The 13,558-nt window shown below is 39.4% G+C and overlaps 1 protein-coding gene and 2 long non-coding RNA genes across 3 annotated transcripts; 2 read left to right on the top strand and 1 right to left on the bottom strand.

The window, feature by feature from the left end:
• Positions 1–1,260: 1,260 nt before the first annotated feature.
• Positions 1,261–5,498, bottom strand: LOC145451577 (uncharacterized). Its single transcript, XR_013918950.1, has 3 exons — positions 5,370–5,498; positions 2,879–3,030; positions 1,261–2,132 (listed from the first exon to the last, which is right to left on the bottom strand). It is a non-coding gene; the product is annotated as an uncharacterized LOC145451577 (long non-coding RNA).
• LOC145451571 (cholesterol 7-desaturase nvd 1-like) lies at positions 5,152–10,252 on the top strand. The gene is made up of 8 exons (XM_080329783.1): positions 5,152–5,593; positions 5,842–6,011; positions 6,188–6,373; positions 6,437–6,609; positions 6,894–7,022; positions 7,206–7,325; positions 7,699–7,872; positions 8,112–10,252. The coding sequence occupies exons 1-8, from the start codon at positions 5,328–5,330 to the stop codon at positions 8,277–8,279; spliced, it is 1,386 nt and encodes a 461-aa protein (XP_080185909.1). The 5' UTR covers positions 5,152–5,327; the 3' UTR covers positions 8,280–10,252.
• Positions 10,253–10,434: 182 nt separating this feature from the next.
• On the top strand, positions 10,435–12,166 carry LOC145451576 (uncharacterized). Its single transcript, XR_013918949.1, has 2 exons — positions 10,435–11,440; positions 11,917–12,166. It is a non-coding gene; the product is annotated as an uncharacterized LOC145451576 (long non-coding RNA).
• The last annotated feature ends 1,392 nt before the right edge of the window (positions 12,167–13,558 follow it).

The raw sequence follows: 13,558 nt of genomic DNA on the forward strand, positions 1-13,558 counted from the left end.
AGTGGTTCGAATCCCGGTTCGGACCAACTTCTACGTGTCGGAGGTTTCTCTGGGCTCCTCATCGCTTACCTCACTGCAGTCGCAGTGCATTGAAAAGCCCAGATGTAGGCTAGCCGCGCCAAAAAGTCGGCAGTACAGACGAAGATATACGGGCGCATGAAAAACGAGGGAGGCCGATGGTGAAAGAGTGCGAGTGTGAAAAGTCGCCCGGAAGATGACGAAAAAGCAAAGACAATGAATTATTACAAATGTTACTGTCGTGGCGCACATGGCCTTACTAGGCGAAAAGCGCCACTGTTGTTATCTCAATAAAACAAACAAAAAAAGCAAGCACGACTCATTTCACTTTCTTTTCAGGTCTTTTAGACGGTTGAACATTGATCACCTCAATTTTACCTAACATTTTAGTGATGGTGATTGCATAGAACAGGTGTTTCAAACATACGACCCGCCAGACGGTTTCATCCGGCCCGCGAAGCAGTTCTGTGTGAATTGAAAAATGCTTGTATTATCCAGCATATTTCTAATAATTAGGGCGATTTTTTTTGACATGTCAAATAAAAGTCAAAATTACGTCAAAATGGTAGCGTTAGGGTAGGTCAAAAAGTCAAAACATTTTTGCAACCTGCATTTGGATTGTATCGTAGATTTTGCACTGTCGGTGAACTTATCATTTGACATTTTACACCTTGTAGCCTACTTTATAGGCCTACCGTTGTAGACGGCCCAGACATGGTGTTATGCTCAACGTACCACAATATCCCAACTGAAGCAAGACTGCGTGGGCATTGCATGGTTCTTATATCAAGAAACACATGATGAAAAATTGTGATGTACACACCACTGCCAGAATGAAGAAACACGGTTTGTTGCCGACAGTGTACGCACTACTTCAGTGTTGTCAGTCAACAACTGCTGTTGTTGAACGTTCTTTCTTCATTCTTGGCAATAAGCTACTTAGTAAGGACAGACACTTTCCACCCGAGAAAGTATAATTTTTTGTTGTACTACAATTTTTTGAAATTATTTCTACCATAATGCGCAATGTAACCACTCAAATTTTTCATATGACCAGATTTCGATAAAAAAAAAGTTTTATCATGTAAAAATTTGTCCGTTTTTGAGGCAAAAAAGTTTTTTTTTTCAGGCTAAACTACTTCGTAAAGACAAGCAGTTCCAATCAGAAATGTTGATGAGTAGTACAATTCTAACATTATGTCGGAAAAAACCTAATTCGCATACGTTATGTCAATTTTTTTAGGTGAAAATCTTCCGTTTTTTAGGTCAAAAAAATCACCCTACTCATAACAAACGTTGAGATTTTAGAAAGAATTAAAGACAGCATAATATAAAACCCGTGCATATGCCACATTAAACCAACCCCACTGCAGTGCTGCAGTTTTAATCTAAGTCAGTATTAGGAACAAGTCGGTGACGTTAACATCAAATTACGAGATGGCAGAAGTGCACAGGAGTTGCGAGTTTTATGGAAAAATTGGACCAAAAATTAGTTATTCACAAAAGCGAAAACAACAACGCGAAACCGTTACGTGTTGACTACACGGAGGTTATGATAACTACGCAAAGAATATTATTCAAGTATATGTGGTTGCACCGCTGAACCACATATGACTCAAAGGGTCCCCGACCTGCGGAGAAGCCCGAATGGTGATTTAATAATAATGAACCAAATTCGAACATCTGTGGTTACAGCTAAATCTCTTGCATTCCGAACAGCACATACGCAAGTCTAACGCTACATTATGAGTGCAAACACACAGGGAGAATAGAAATATGCCAACTTGTACCGTCGTTAGAGTCACTATGTTTTAGCGGTTCATAACTGTATTTACCGGCCGATTTTCTTATTTTTGTCAATTGCTTTGTTTGCCAATAAAGGTGGTGCTAGAATAGAACCACTATGATCCGCAATATAATGCTATATACCAAGAATATAGGTTTGATAATAAAGCATTTTAGTGTAAAACAAGAGCATGAATTTGCAGGTAACATTCTGGAATCATTGGACTGGACTGGTCCGCCTCGCGAGCGATCTGAAGGTTTTAATCCTGCCCGCGACTCAAGTTGAGTTTGGCACCCCAGAATGTCCCGTTCTGGCTGCGGCTTTTAACCTGATAAACATAAAAAAAAATTATTCACATCAAGCTAAAATAAGTTCAGTAATGGCTTGACAAGGTACTAGACCAGTTATACAGCCCCACACACGGGGTCATTGCCGATAGTCTAATTGTGTCTCCTTTTTTAGTCGTCAGGTATCTTTTTAGACATGAAGGATTTCGTAATATTGTACGGAAAATTGATTTGCCATATTGCTGTAACTTACACCAGGGATGCTCTCACATTTTCAGCATGCGAGCTACTTAGCAAGTCAAAATGATCCATCTACGACAGTGTTTCGCCACCCTCTCTTACACAATTCCTTAGGCAGCATGATACACGATATGCCAGAGTCACAACTCAGTAGAAATTCCACGACAGAGATAATCGTGCGAGGCAATCTCCCTACCAAAGTTGTTGCACTTCGTCGTGGTAGGCTATATTAACCACTACACCTCATCAACGTCGTTGTAAAACCGTTTGAATCTGTGTTCATGATTTGCACTAAATAAACCTTGATGGGTAATAATTCGGTTCGTTGACTGATTGATTAGTACGACCGCGAACGGCGTGAACTCATATTCATATCACATTCCTATAATACACACATAGCAATAATGAATTACGGATTACCCAACTAGGCTTATACGGTACATAACGCTCCCAACCGCTCAGTCTTTAACTAGAGCCCCTTCCAGGTTGCTGATGACCCCGGGAGGTGCGAGCGCCCAATTCGAGAACCATTGATGTACGCAATTACCTCTAGGTGCAGGTGCGCCTTTGTCATCACCAATGTTCTCCCGAATGACTTGCACAGATTCGAACCATCTTGGTCATAGCGTGAATGAAAACTGTTAATAGCCGTCCTCATGCATATCTCATGTTAGTCAGCCTTCTTGACACGGTGCATCACTCAAAAGACGGGATTATTAATATTATTATTATTTGGATAGTGGCGCTTATGACTGATTACGTATTTTGCACTACGTAAACGTGATGATTAGCGCACACAAGATTTCACAGGTATTTCGCACACGACAAAACAAATTCCACCATCGGGATTACCGGTTGGGGAGACGTGAGAACATTTTCAAGTGAAAATCAAATCGAGAACAATATCATATAAAACGTGATACTGTTTTTGGGGTGCCGCATGTTTCACAATTGGGGGTTTCCGAGCATTTGATACGGTATAAATGCGAGTTCAGTAGACAAAGTCCTCAGACGGAATAATAAACGGTCGTATACTCGAATCGGTGCTTGGGGCGGGAAGGCAGGGATTGAATAAATAGAGTCGCGTTGATTTTTTTCAGTGGTAAGCGATCTACCAATACCAATGTGATCAACAGTTGGTTCATCATTCATCATATAGATGTATTGAGCACTCATCTTTGATTAGCAATAGACCGCGGACACAAAGGCAGGAAAAAGCGCTTCATCTATATAATAATGAATAATATTAATAGTACTCCGACCAAATAGGCCACCCAGCGAAAGGAATGCGACCTCGGTGAAACCGGTCCTAATTCGACCGAATCACGCCGGTGATTCTCCGCGAAATGATTTCACAATTCGTGCCTTTACGACGACATACAGGGATAGTTACTTGGACAAAAACATTGAACTTACATTACTTAATACGATATGGCATTAAAATATTTATAATGTGACTTCGTGTTTGGCAACAGTTATTAATCTTTGCAATGCCAATCATATGTTCGCTTATTTTTGTCAGACGCACTGAAATGGAATGCATATAAGATAAATGCAGAAGTTATGTAGGCTATGTGTCCTGGTAAAGCAGAGATATTCTTCCTATTTTTTTATATATCCCTATCCCGATCTGAAACGGTTTTAGTTCCGATCTGTTCATATTGCCTGACTATATATTAGGATTACCACTCACACGGAATGGAAAGAACTAGTAGAAAGGACCGCGGCTTCAAAAAGATCAACATCGAAAATAACTGTGACATCGGGCACTCTAGGCCAAGGTGGATGTTAGAGTAAAGGATCGCTACTGATGCGTGTCGTTCGACATCCTCCTATCTGTTCATGACGTCGCATTGTGTTTTATCGCATTGTACATTGTGTGTGACTTGTTCAGATGAATAATATAACCCAACGATATATATTACCATACGTCCTCTTTTAAGAGCATTTGTCCTCTTTTCTGGCTTTGTTGAAAGTTTCCCCGGAGGACGCCCAAAAGTCCTCTTTTTTGAGTATTTGTTCTCTTTTATGAAAATTTTGGTTAAACTTATCGGTCAGAGGAGTTGAGCCAGTAAGACGACCTTCTTTTTTTAGTCAACACCGTAAATTTACCGGAAAAAGTGGGTAATTCGGGAGTCGAATCGAAGTGATGACCTTTTTTTAGTCAACCAGCTACGAACTCGGATTATTTTTTTTGCTCCGGATTGTCCTCTTGTATTGTAAGTCTGAAAGTTTTTAAAAAGGGTCCTTTTTCAGATTCCCAAATTATGGTAACCCTACTATATATGCAAATATATGGTTAATAAATTCTAAAATTTTGAAACAGACGACTGGCGTTTTTCTACCTACAACCGTATGTACGACGGTCTTCGATGGGATTTTACGAGAAGCGCAAATATCAACATAAAGTATTTACTGCGCGGTTACAGACGAAAAGAACGTTAGTGATAGTATAGCAAAGTAAGGCAAGAATGATATTGAAATCTTCGCATACGAAACTGATATTTGGAGCATATCAACGTAGGACGTTCCTGCAAAAGGGTTAATTTTCATTCTAGATTCGTTGCCGGATGAAGATTCCAATTTAACGTACTTGTAGCATGAGTACAACATGAGCTACTTCCTCTTCTGCCCTTGCTCATCAAACAAAATGAGAGAATACTTCCGTCAATTTTTTTGAATTGATATTAATTTGATAAGACTTTTCTCTCATTTTCTCTCCCCATATATAAGCACATGCGGATTTTAATCCCAAGTTGATAGTTTGGCCCAGGCAGATAAAACCTAACCAGAATTTCTTTCCTACAATAGTTTATATGATGCTACGTTATAATTAGATTATAAACAATAATCGGGATGATCGTGTTTACGACTAAATACGGGTTTTGTGTCATGTAACTCAAGAAACGCTTGAGTATTTCATAAAATTAACATCCCTCCAAATATCTGCTACTTTACAGTATTTCAATTGATAGAAATTCACCAATTTAGCGACAATGGATGATTGCTTGGTGAGGAATTTCTATCGCGCGACTTACGCGATCGTCACCTTCCAAGAACAGCCGAACGGGACAAATTCGGCCGTATACGACAGAAATATCATCAGCCCACGGTTCGTCGCTGGGAGTCTGACTGCATTCGCAGTTTCATTCTCGTCTATCGTCATCTTCCTGATTATAAGCAGACTATACCGCCTGGCAAGTTTTATATGCAGATGCATTTTTGCGCCGTCCAACGTTGTTAAAGTTCTTGGAGATGTTGGGTGAGTGGTAATCCCTTCCTGTTTGGTACTTTTCAACTGCGTTGACAGATGCGTTGTACTGAATACATTATCCACGCATACATCTTCTGGCATGAGTCCATTTATTTACTGTGTGTCGATCATTTAGAAATAACATTTTTGAATAGATCCCTTTAACTCCACTTCGAAATTTCATATCGTCCAATTGTGTACTACTTGAAATGTATACTGCGTCAAGTTCTTCATGAATTGTATTCGTATGTTTCCAGCTATGTGAACCACGAGTCGTACGATTTGTCTAAAAAGCAACTTGTCAACTTGGCAAGAAGGCGACGTAAACTTGGTCTCGACGTTCCGCCCGTTTATCCCAATGGCTGGTTTCGCATTCTGGATTCGAGATTCTTGAAGAAGGGAGACGTGAAACAAGTCAGATTCGTTGGTAAGATATTTCAAAGATTTGTTAACCCTATTACCCGGAAACGAGGGGCTATCATATGCTAATAAGGATGTGGGAAATTCAACTAGATTCACTAATTCAAGTTCGTAAAATCTGCTGTATTTCCACGATAGCACTTTCTGAAATTAATATCATTTGAGACTTCATCACATTCACAGGTGAAAATCTTGTGGTGTTCCGTAGTAAATCAGGGAAGGTGTCAGTGTTGGACGCGTATTGTCCGCACATGGGGGCAAACTTGGGAGTTGGCGGTCGTGTTGTAGACGAATGTATTGAATGCCCTTTCCACGGATGGAAGTTTGATGCTAACGGTAAATGCGTCGATATCCCGTACTCCAGAAGAGGTGAGACAGTTACTGTTGTCGGCCTACTACACTGATAAACGTAATTATTATATTTAATTTTAGAACCAGCATACGCCGACACCAAAGCTTGGCATTCGTGTGAGCGTAACGGTACCATCTACGTTTGGTTTCATTGCGATAAGACAGACCCCGAGTGGGAGATCCCATCCGTACATGAATTACATCGGTTCAAATATGGAGGTCGGTCCGAGCACCATATCAACACCCACATTCAGGTATATGCCCCTAGATCTCTCTACTTTTTCCTCTCTTTACAAGCAATCTACGCCCGTTATGTTTATGTTAGGGGAACACAATTGTATAGGATGCAATGTCATGACTTGATATGATTCATGTTCTACGACACGCGCACTTGTTTATCCCAATTCCATTTCCTAAATGATCGGTCATCCGATAATGAAACGTTACAATAAAATCAGGGAAAAAGTAATGGATGCGTTTAGAAATTGACGGCTTAATCTGTACATTGCAATCAAGCTCTCCTTTTTTGTTGTTGAAGGATATTCCGGAAAATGGATATGACGAACCGCATCTCAATCACCTTCACCTTCCCTCACAGCTAAGCGGCGTGGATCTGGCGACTCATTTCGAGTCCAAGTTCAATTATATCAGTCATAACGTCATGAAGGTTAGTTTCAAGCTCATTCAGGTGCTTACCAAATACAGTCCAACATACATTTTAATGCCGCTATGTCTACCATATTCCTCAACATGCGGTATCGTTGAGTGGTAAGGTGCACCACAAGTATAAAATCAATATGTACTAATATCTAGCTGTCGAGAAACATCATTGAAATTCGCCTCTTTTCAGGCAGACTATTCGGAAATGCAAGACACCGGTGAACATCACGTAGCGAAGATTTTGTTAAGTCATCATTTTCGAGTTTTTAGCTCGTTAAATCTCTTTTACATAAAGTTTCAGGTGATTCAGGTAAGGTGCCTCTCCATCTGTACTATGAGAGATTTAAACTCACAATTAAAAACATTAACGTGTGTTGTACAATGCCGGAATTGTAAACTACGTTTCTACATCTATAAGTGATGAAATGAAAACTTCTCGGCACTTCTGTGATTCGCACCAAGTCTATTCAACATTAATGTTGTTCAATCGTCACGAAAGTAATAAATCAAGAGTCGTAAATGTATCATTAAAGTATGGCAATGAATATACCCTTTTCATAGCCAGATAATTTAACCCGTTTATAGTCAACTGTGACGTGGCGCTCCAGACCGATAGGACAATAAGCACCACACCGTTTCAATATATTTTTTCGATTTAAAATTTAATTGTTCATTCCTTACAGATCGGACCGGGAATAGTTCATATTTATGCGTCAACGCCTCTTTTCGACATCATCATCGTGCAGAGCATCACCCCGGTGGAACCCATGGAACAAGTATTGACCCACGCCATATATTGTCCGCGATACGTTCCCATAATGGTGGCTAAGCTTCTTCTGGAGGCCCTAGTAGTCCAGGTAAGATGCTGACATGTCCTCCACCTCTGTTTGGTATGCTGTCTAGATACCGAGAGCTCACATTGTTCGCATGGCAGTTGTGATTGTACGAGATTTAAGGAAAAGTACGACTGTGTTTCAATTCATGCACCTCGATATAGTTAATCACGTACCATGATTGCGTCAGTGTTTGAAATGCTATTTGTCGGCAATATACGAGCCTACTGATTTATTAATTTATTAGGAAACATCTTTTACAGGTTGACAGAGATCTAATGGTATGGAATAACCGGACAATTTTGGGCAACCCGCGCTTACAAAAGGAAGAAAAAGTGCAAAAATCGTTCAGGAGATGGTTTGCTCAGTTTTATTCCGAAAACAGCCCCAGATTAGGCGATAAAAAAGAGAGGCAAGTCCTGGATTGGTGACGCAGCGATTGATTCGCGGGAGAAATCGTGGTACTTGTCGGAGCTGGCGCGAAGCGAATCTTCATAATGCCTCAATAACTGACAGTGAGACGCAGCTCAACGTTCACAGCCGTTAGCAGACACGCAGAAAGTTGAAGCCGCATGCCGCGTGGCTGATCATAACTCGCTAACACGGATTTCAAAGTGTATGGTTTGATGTTACCTCACTTTCCATCCGAACATATCGACGCGATATCGCTCACATTTCCAGCATCTTTCTAAGTTGCGAGACACTACCTTACACGTGTGATAATACTATTTTGTGGAGCAATTCAGAATGTATCTTTTTACACTTTGATATATATTCTTGGTATGTGTCTTGCGACGATTCGTGATTCACGACCTGCGCGTATTTATTCAAGTTTTTCCTGCAGAATCGGCACAGATGGAGCTTATGCGTTTTTATGTCAAAATTTTGATACCTGTTATAGTTCCAAACCTTTACTATACCCTAATATATAACCACTATAGTAATTTTTGCAGAAGTTCAATGCTAATCCTTCATTATTGTGGGCCTATTTATTATCATGCTTAAAATAGCTTGGAAACTAATTATATTATGTCGAAAGATACCAAAAACACTACTTTTCTACTGCTGCAGCATATATATAGCCTACACCCATATACTGAATCACACAAAAGTGCTGGTGGCAATCATTGGATTTAACCAATTGAATGAAATTGTGGTAAATGCCGTGGTTGTTATTTGCTACTTTATATTCGCTATCTGCCTTTTATATTATACTTGTCAATTTTTATAAAAGTTCGTTTTTTCACGGCATGATAAGGTTACGGCATGCCGAACAGTTACCTCCGCACAGCTTAATTTTTATTTTCAGTAAATCGCTCACACTTTTGATTCAATACCACATAAATTATTACGATTTTAAAATGGCGGGTATGATTCTGGATTTTTTCAAATGTTTTGTTGTCGTTATTTATGAGCAGCGAAATAAAACAAATTTTATTCTTTTATTATTCAAAAATAGATTAATATATTGGTATGGATGTTACTGTTGATGGTTTCATCGGAAAACTATGGTATTATTCGACTCAGACATTGGCATAATAAATGATGATTTATAGCATCAGTTATCAAGCTTAATATTATTGTCTAATGCAGAAGCTGGACTAAAATTGAAAATTTCGGAAAGTCATAGAGCAAGAGAAGCACCGTTTGGGATCGTTTTCTTATTTAGACCGATTTACAGATTCTCCAGCATGCATTTTGATCCCATATATACTTACTCTATACATTAATGTTGTTTGAATTCGTAAAGTAGCAATGTAAAATGTAGTTGAACGTTTTGACATAAAGTTGAACAACGTTAAGTGAGTCTATTTAAAATACCGACACACCAAACAGACATTTCGGTACCTCCAACTTGATCAAACCCACAGCGCGCATTCCAATCGGATTATGATTGTAGTTCATACGGAGTCAACGCAAAAAAGCCAAAACAAACATTCCTTAAATCGCACTTTGTGAGATATCACGCCATAATCCAACCGCAAAGTGAACAGCCTTTCTCTTGCGACCGGCGATTTACAACAGAAGAAAGATTCCTGTATCAAAATCATAAAGTTCCCGACCTATGTGCCTACTCTATAGCAGTGCAGTCCGTTTTTTGGCTGGTGAATAAGAAACATTGATAAAGTTATATTTGGTCAGAGTCCAGACTATACTTCCGAGATGCCACACACTCCGTTAAACAATCAGACTTAGACATCTAGACATTAAAGAATTGTGGAACTCTAATTCTAATCTAATTTGGACAAGCTGAAATTTTTCTTGTTGTCAACTCTGCTCATAACCATCAGTCCCCACCAGTGAGTGATAGGATGTCACGTATGTAGCTTTATATTTTATTGATTATTACTATTTTTGTACATGCGCATGCGCAATCATAACATGTGATACATTTTACTTTCAATTTGTGTTTGCTTGCATTCGGGGAGGGAGGGGGGATACTCGGGCAAGGTATATATTTTTCAAACAGCGATATGGTAGGGAGTTAACAACGCTTAAATCATAAGGCAATTCAGAGGTGATCACTGATCAGTAACGAAGAATACTTCTACTTTTTTGAAGTACTCAAGTAGTTTTCCCCCTACACTGTAAAAAATCTGGTACATTTACTGGGAAATCTCTGTAAATTTTACCACGAATTACCGGTCGCAGCAAATTACTGTGCGTAGCTTGTCGTTTTACATTTTGATATGTAATATTACCTTAATATAGCTGTAATGTAAGTTACCAGAATTTCTTTGCAAAATTACTGACAGTTAATCGTTACTGCAGTTTACCGGGCTATTAGCAAAATTGATTAGCTTCAAAATCGCTGCAGCCAATGTATACGTAGAACTGAATGTTACTGATATATCATTCTAGAGGTGATTTGACCTGATTGAACCTCGTTTGCGAGACTGGGGTCTGTCATACCGAAATTGTTGGCCCTGGTATCAATTTAAGCTTAGTAGGGTACAAGAAATAACTGACAATCGTAGCTAATGTGGTACACCGTAGCCATATTATATTACAAGGCAATGGCTGTACGGCCAGTCTCGCTGGTTACATTCGTTGTCACGGATAAGGCTGATAAGTTAGAAAATTAGTTCAGGATGTATAATATTGCTCGGGGAAACTAGAAATATCAGCACCGCATGCTCAGCTGACCATTTGTTAATGGCGGACAAGGCGACCTGTAATAGGTTACATTAGGTGACTGCTTTTTCTGAGATTCGTAGTAAACAACCAACGCACAACTGTGACATCACAAGCAGCGTCTGGTTAGGTAAGTACAGTAAGTAGTGAACAACACATGGAATATATATCAATTTATACGAAATTAGATGAAAAAAGGGACTATATGCAATGATAAATGTTTCTGTATGAAAAAAAAAGACCCAGATCAATCATTATAACGTGGCCAGTAAATATTATTGGTGTCATGTGTTAGCGGATGAATACCATTTATTTCGAAATCGTTCGAGTGTCGTCTGGCCAGTGGCCATTAGTGAGATTTGGGCAAAGGGTGGAGCGAAGCTTGTTGTGCTTGAAGAAAGTGGACACGATCGTTGAAGATTCCTAGGAATGCTGAATGGAATACGCATCTTAAAAGGTAATACAGTACTACATATTATTTGTTACCGTGAATATCTGACTCTGCACACCAGCCCTCGATGACTTAGATTTCATGATTGATATATTTCATTCGCCGCATTCTCTGTTCTATTTTGGGCTATTTGTCGACTTCTATAGTGACCACATACTCCGCTGCGGAGGAGTTGAAACTGTTGGCTTGGTAATGTCATTTTCGGGCCATAGCATAGATATGTTTTCATCCACTGCTGGATTTGTTTGCCACACATGCCACCTTAAATTAGGAACCTTTTGCTTCAATACAGAGATAAAGTCATGAATCTTTGCTATGTCATGTAAAAGGCGGAGCCGTCATCACACAATGTGCCAGTACCGGTACTTCAAAACATGTTATATTTTTGTTAGCCTATTTGTCTTAGTCTTTATAATGTCATGTCCACTGTCCAGGTTAGGAACTTTGCTTTATATAGCGACTTACGCATGAATTCTTTTTAGTGGAACTGCAAGATACTACTTACACAGAAGGAATGAGAACGAGAAAAAGAAACAATTGGAAGTTTGGCCGGTGGTGGAATTAATTCGTACGTTTTCTCGAGACCACTCGTGTTACTGCATGTCTCCTAAAGAAGAATTAGACCTCCAGCATCAATATTTTTCCATCGATAACCACTTCATCGTGATATCATGAATGAATATACAGTTTGTTCCAATGTCGTTTTGGGGATGTGAAGAAAATGTTGCGATATTTTTGCATCGGGTTGCTTTGCGATAGGTATGGATGTACGTGAATTTACAAGCTGGTATGGAATCCTGATTTACAGGGACAGCATGTAGGTAGGTAGGCGGTAAAATGACAGTCTCGATCGCAAATGTACAGGAGAACATGTAAATTAGATATACCGGAGGTGACTGTAACATAACAGTCTGGCGTGTAAAGTGAGATTACCGGACGAGTGTAAGTTAAATTTACATTGACTAACGGTAATGTTAGATTACCACGAAATGTCTGGCTACCGTGCTTCCAAACATTTCGCGGTAAATCGAGGTTTTTATTTTTTACAGTGTACTTGTGTACTTACTCGAGTAGATCTAATTTCCCGCTACCTCTACTTCGTAATATTTTGTGATCTACTTACTTACGTTTCGCAATTGTCAGTTTGTCTAGTAGAAGTAGTTTAATTCTCCAATCAGAAAGATAGCCTGAGGAATTTCGGGGCTGTTTTCACGGAGTATCAACATTAAATTTTCATAAAAGTTGAATAAAGCCCAGAATATTCGTCGCGCTTCGCGCACATCAGACCAATATGAGTCCACGAGCGTATAGGTGAATTTAATTTGGGTAGCGGGTTGCGTGGTTCTGTTCACACCGCATTGTCGCCCATATGAAATATTTCATCACAGTAAATATGGCCCATCACAGTGTTTGAAACTACCGTCTCGCAACCTAGCATTTACCTATCATATGGTAATCTAGCAGCCCGTGGCATGTCCTAGTCTGGAGAAAAAAAATTCTGACTTTTTTTTAGCGTCACACCTGTTTTAGCAGACCATTGTTGAAACTTTCTGGACAAAAGACATGAATTTTATATTCCGCTTTCTAGAAGTATTAGTAATCATCTCTCTCTCTCTCTCTCTCTCAATTACAAGTATTTTACTTTGAGTTTTAATTAGTTTCAGTTCTTTTGTCTGGAGAACATACATACATGTTGAAGTATAAAAGGAAATGTAGTAATGCTTCTATTTTCCAAAAATAAATCTACACTATATGACATTTCTACGGTCAGCCATATTTTTTATTAACGTTTACTAATCGGCAGTTGTGAAAAGTAGAATAGTCCGGAGTTCACCAGGAAGGATATGGAGGGATTAACATAGGTATTTTGCGTCCAGTTAGTTCATTACGGCTATGCCCTGGAATGCGACCTTAGGCTACATAAATAATCGAAATGCGGCCGTGATTCGCAAAAAGGTTGCCTAGATGATGCGATCTTTTTGACATGACGATAAGTGTAGGGAGGGGGGAATCAGGGGGCGCAATTTTTTTGACCATCGCCAAAAAGGTTTGTTTGTTTGTTTTGGTGTATTCATGGTGTTTGTCGACTACTATGGTCATTTACACCAGGCCGATATTCTTCTT

The sequence above is a fragment of the Botryllus schlosseri genome, chromosome 12 (genome assembly GCF_051294905.1).
Source record: "Botryllus schlosseri isolate E-star chromosome 12, Bs_hap1, whole genome shotgun sequence".
Lineage (NCBI taxonomy): Eukaryota > Metazoa > Chordata > Ascidiacea > Stolidobranchia > Styelidae > Botryllus > Botryllus schlosseri.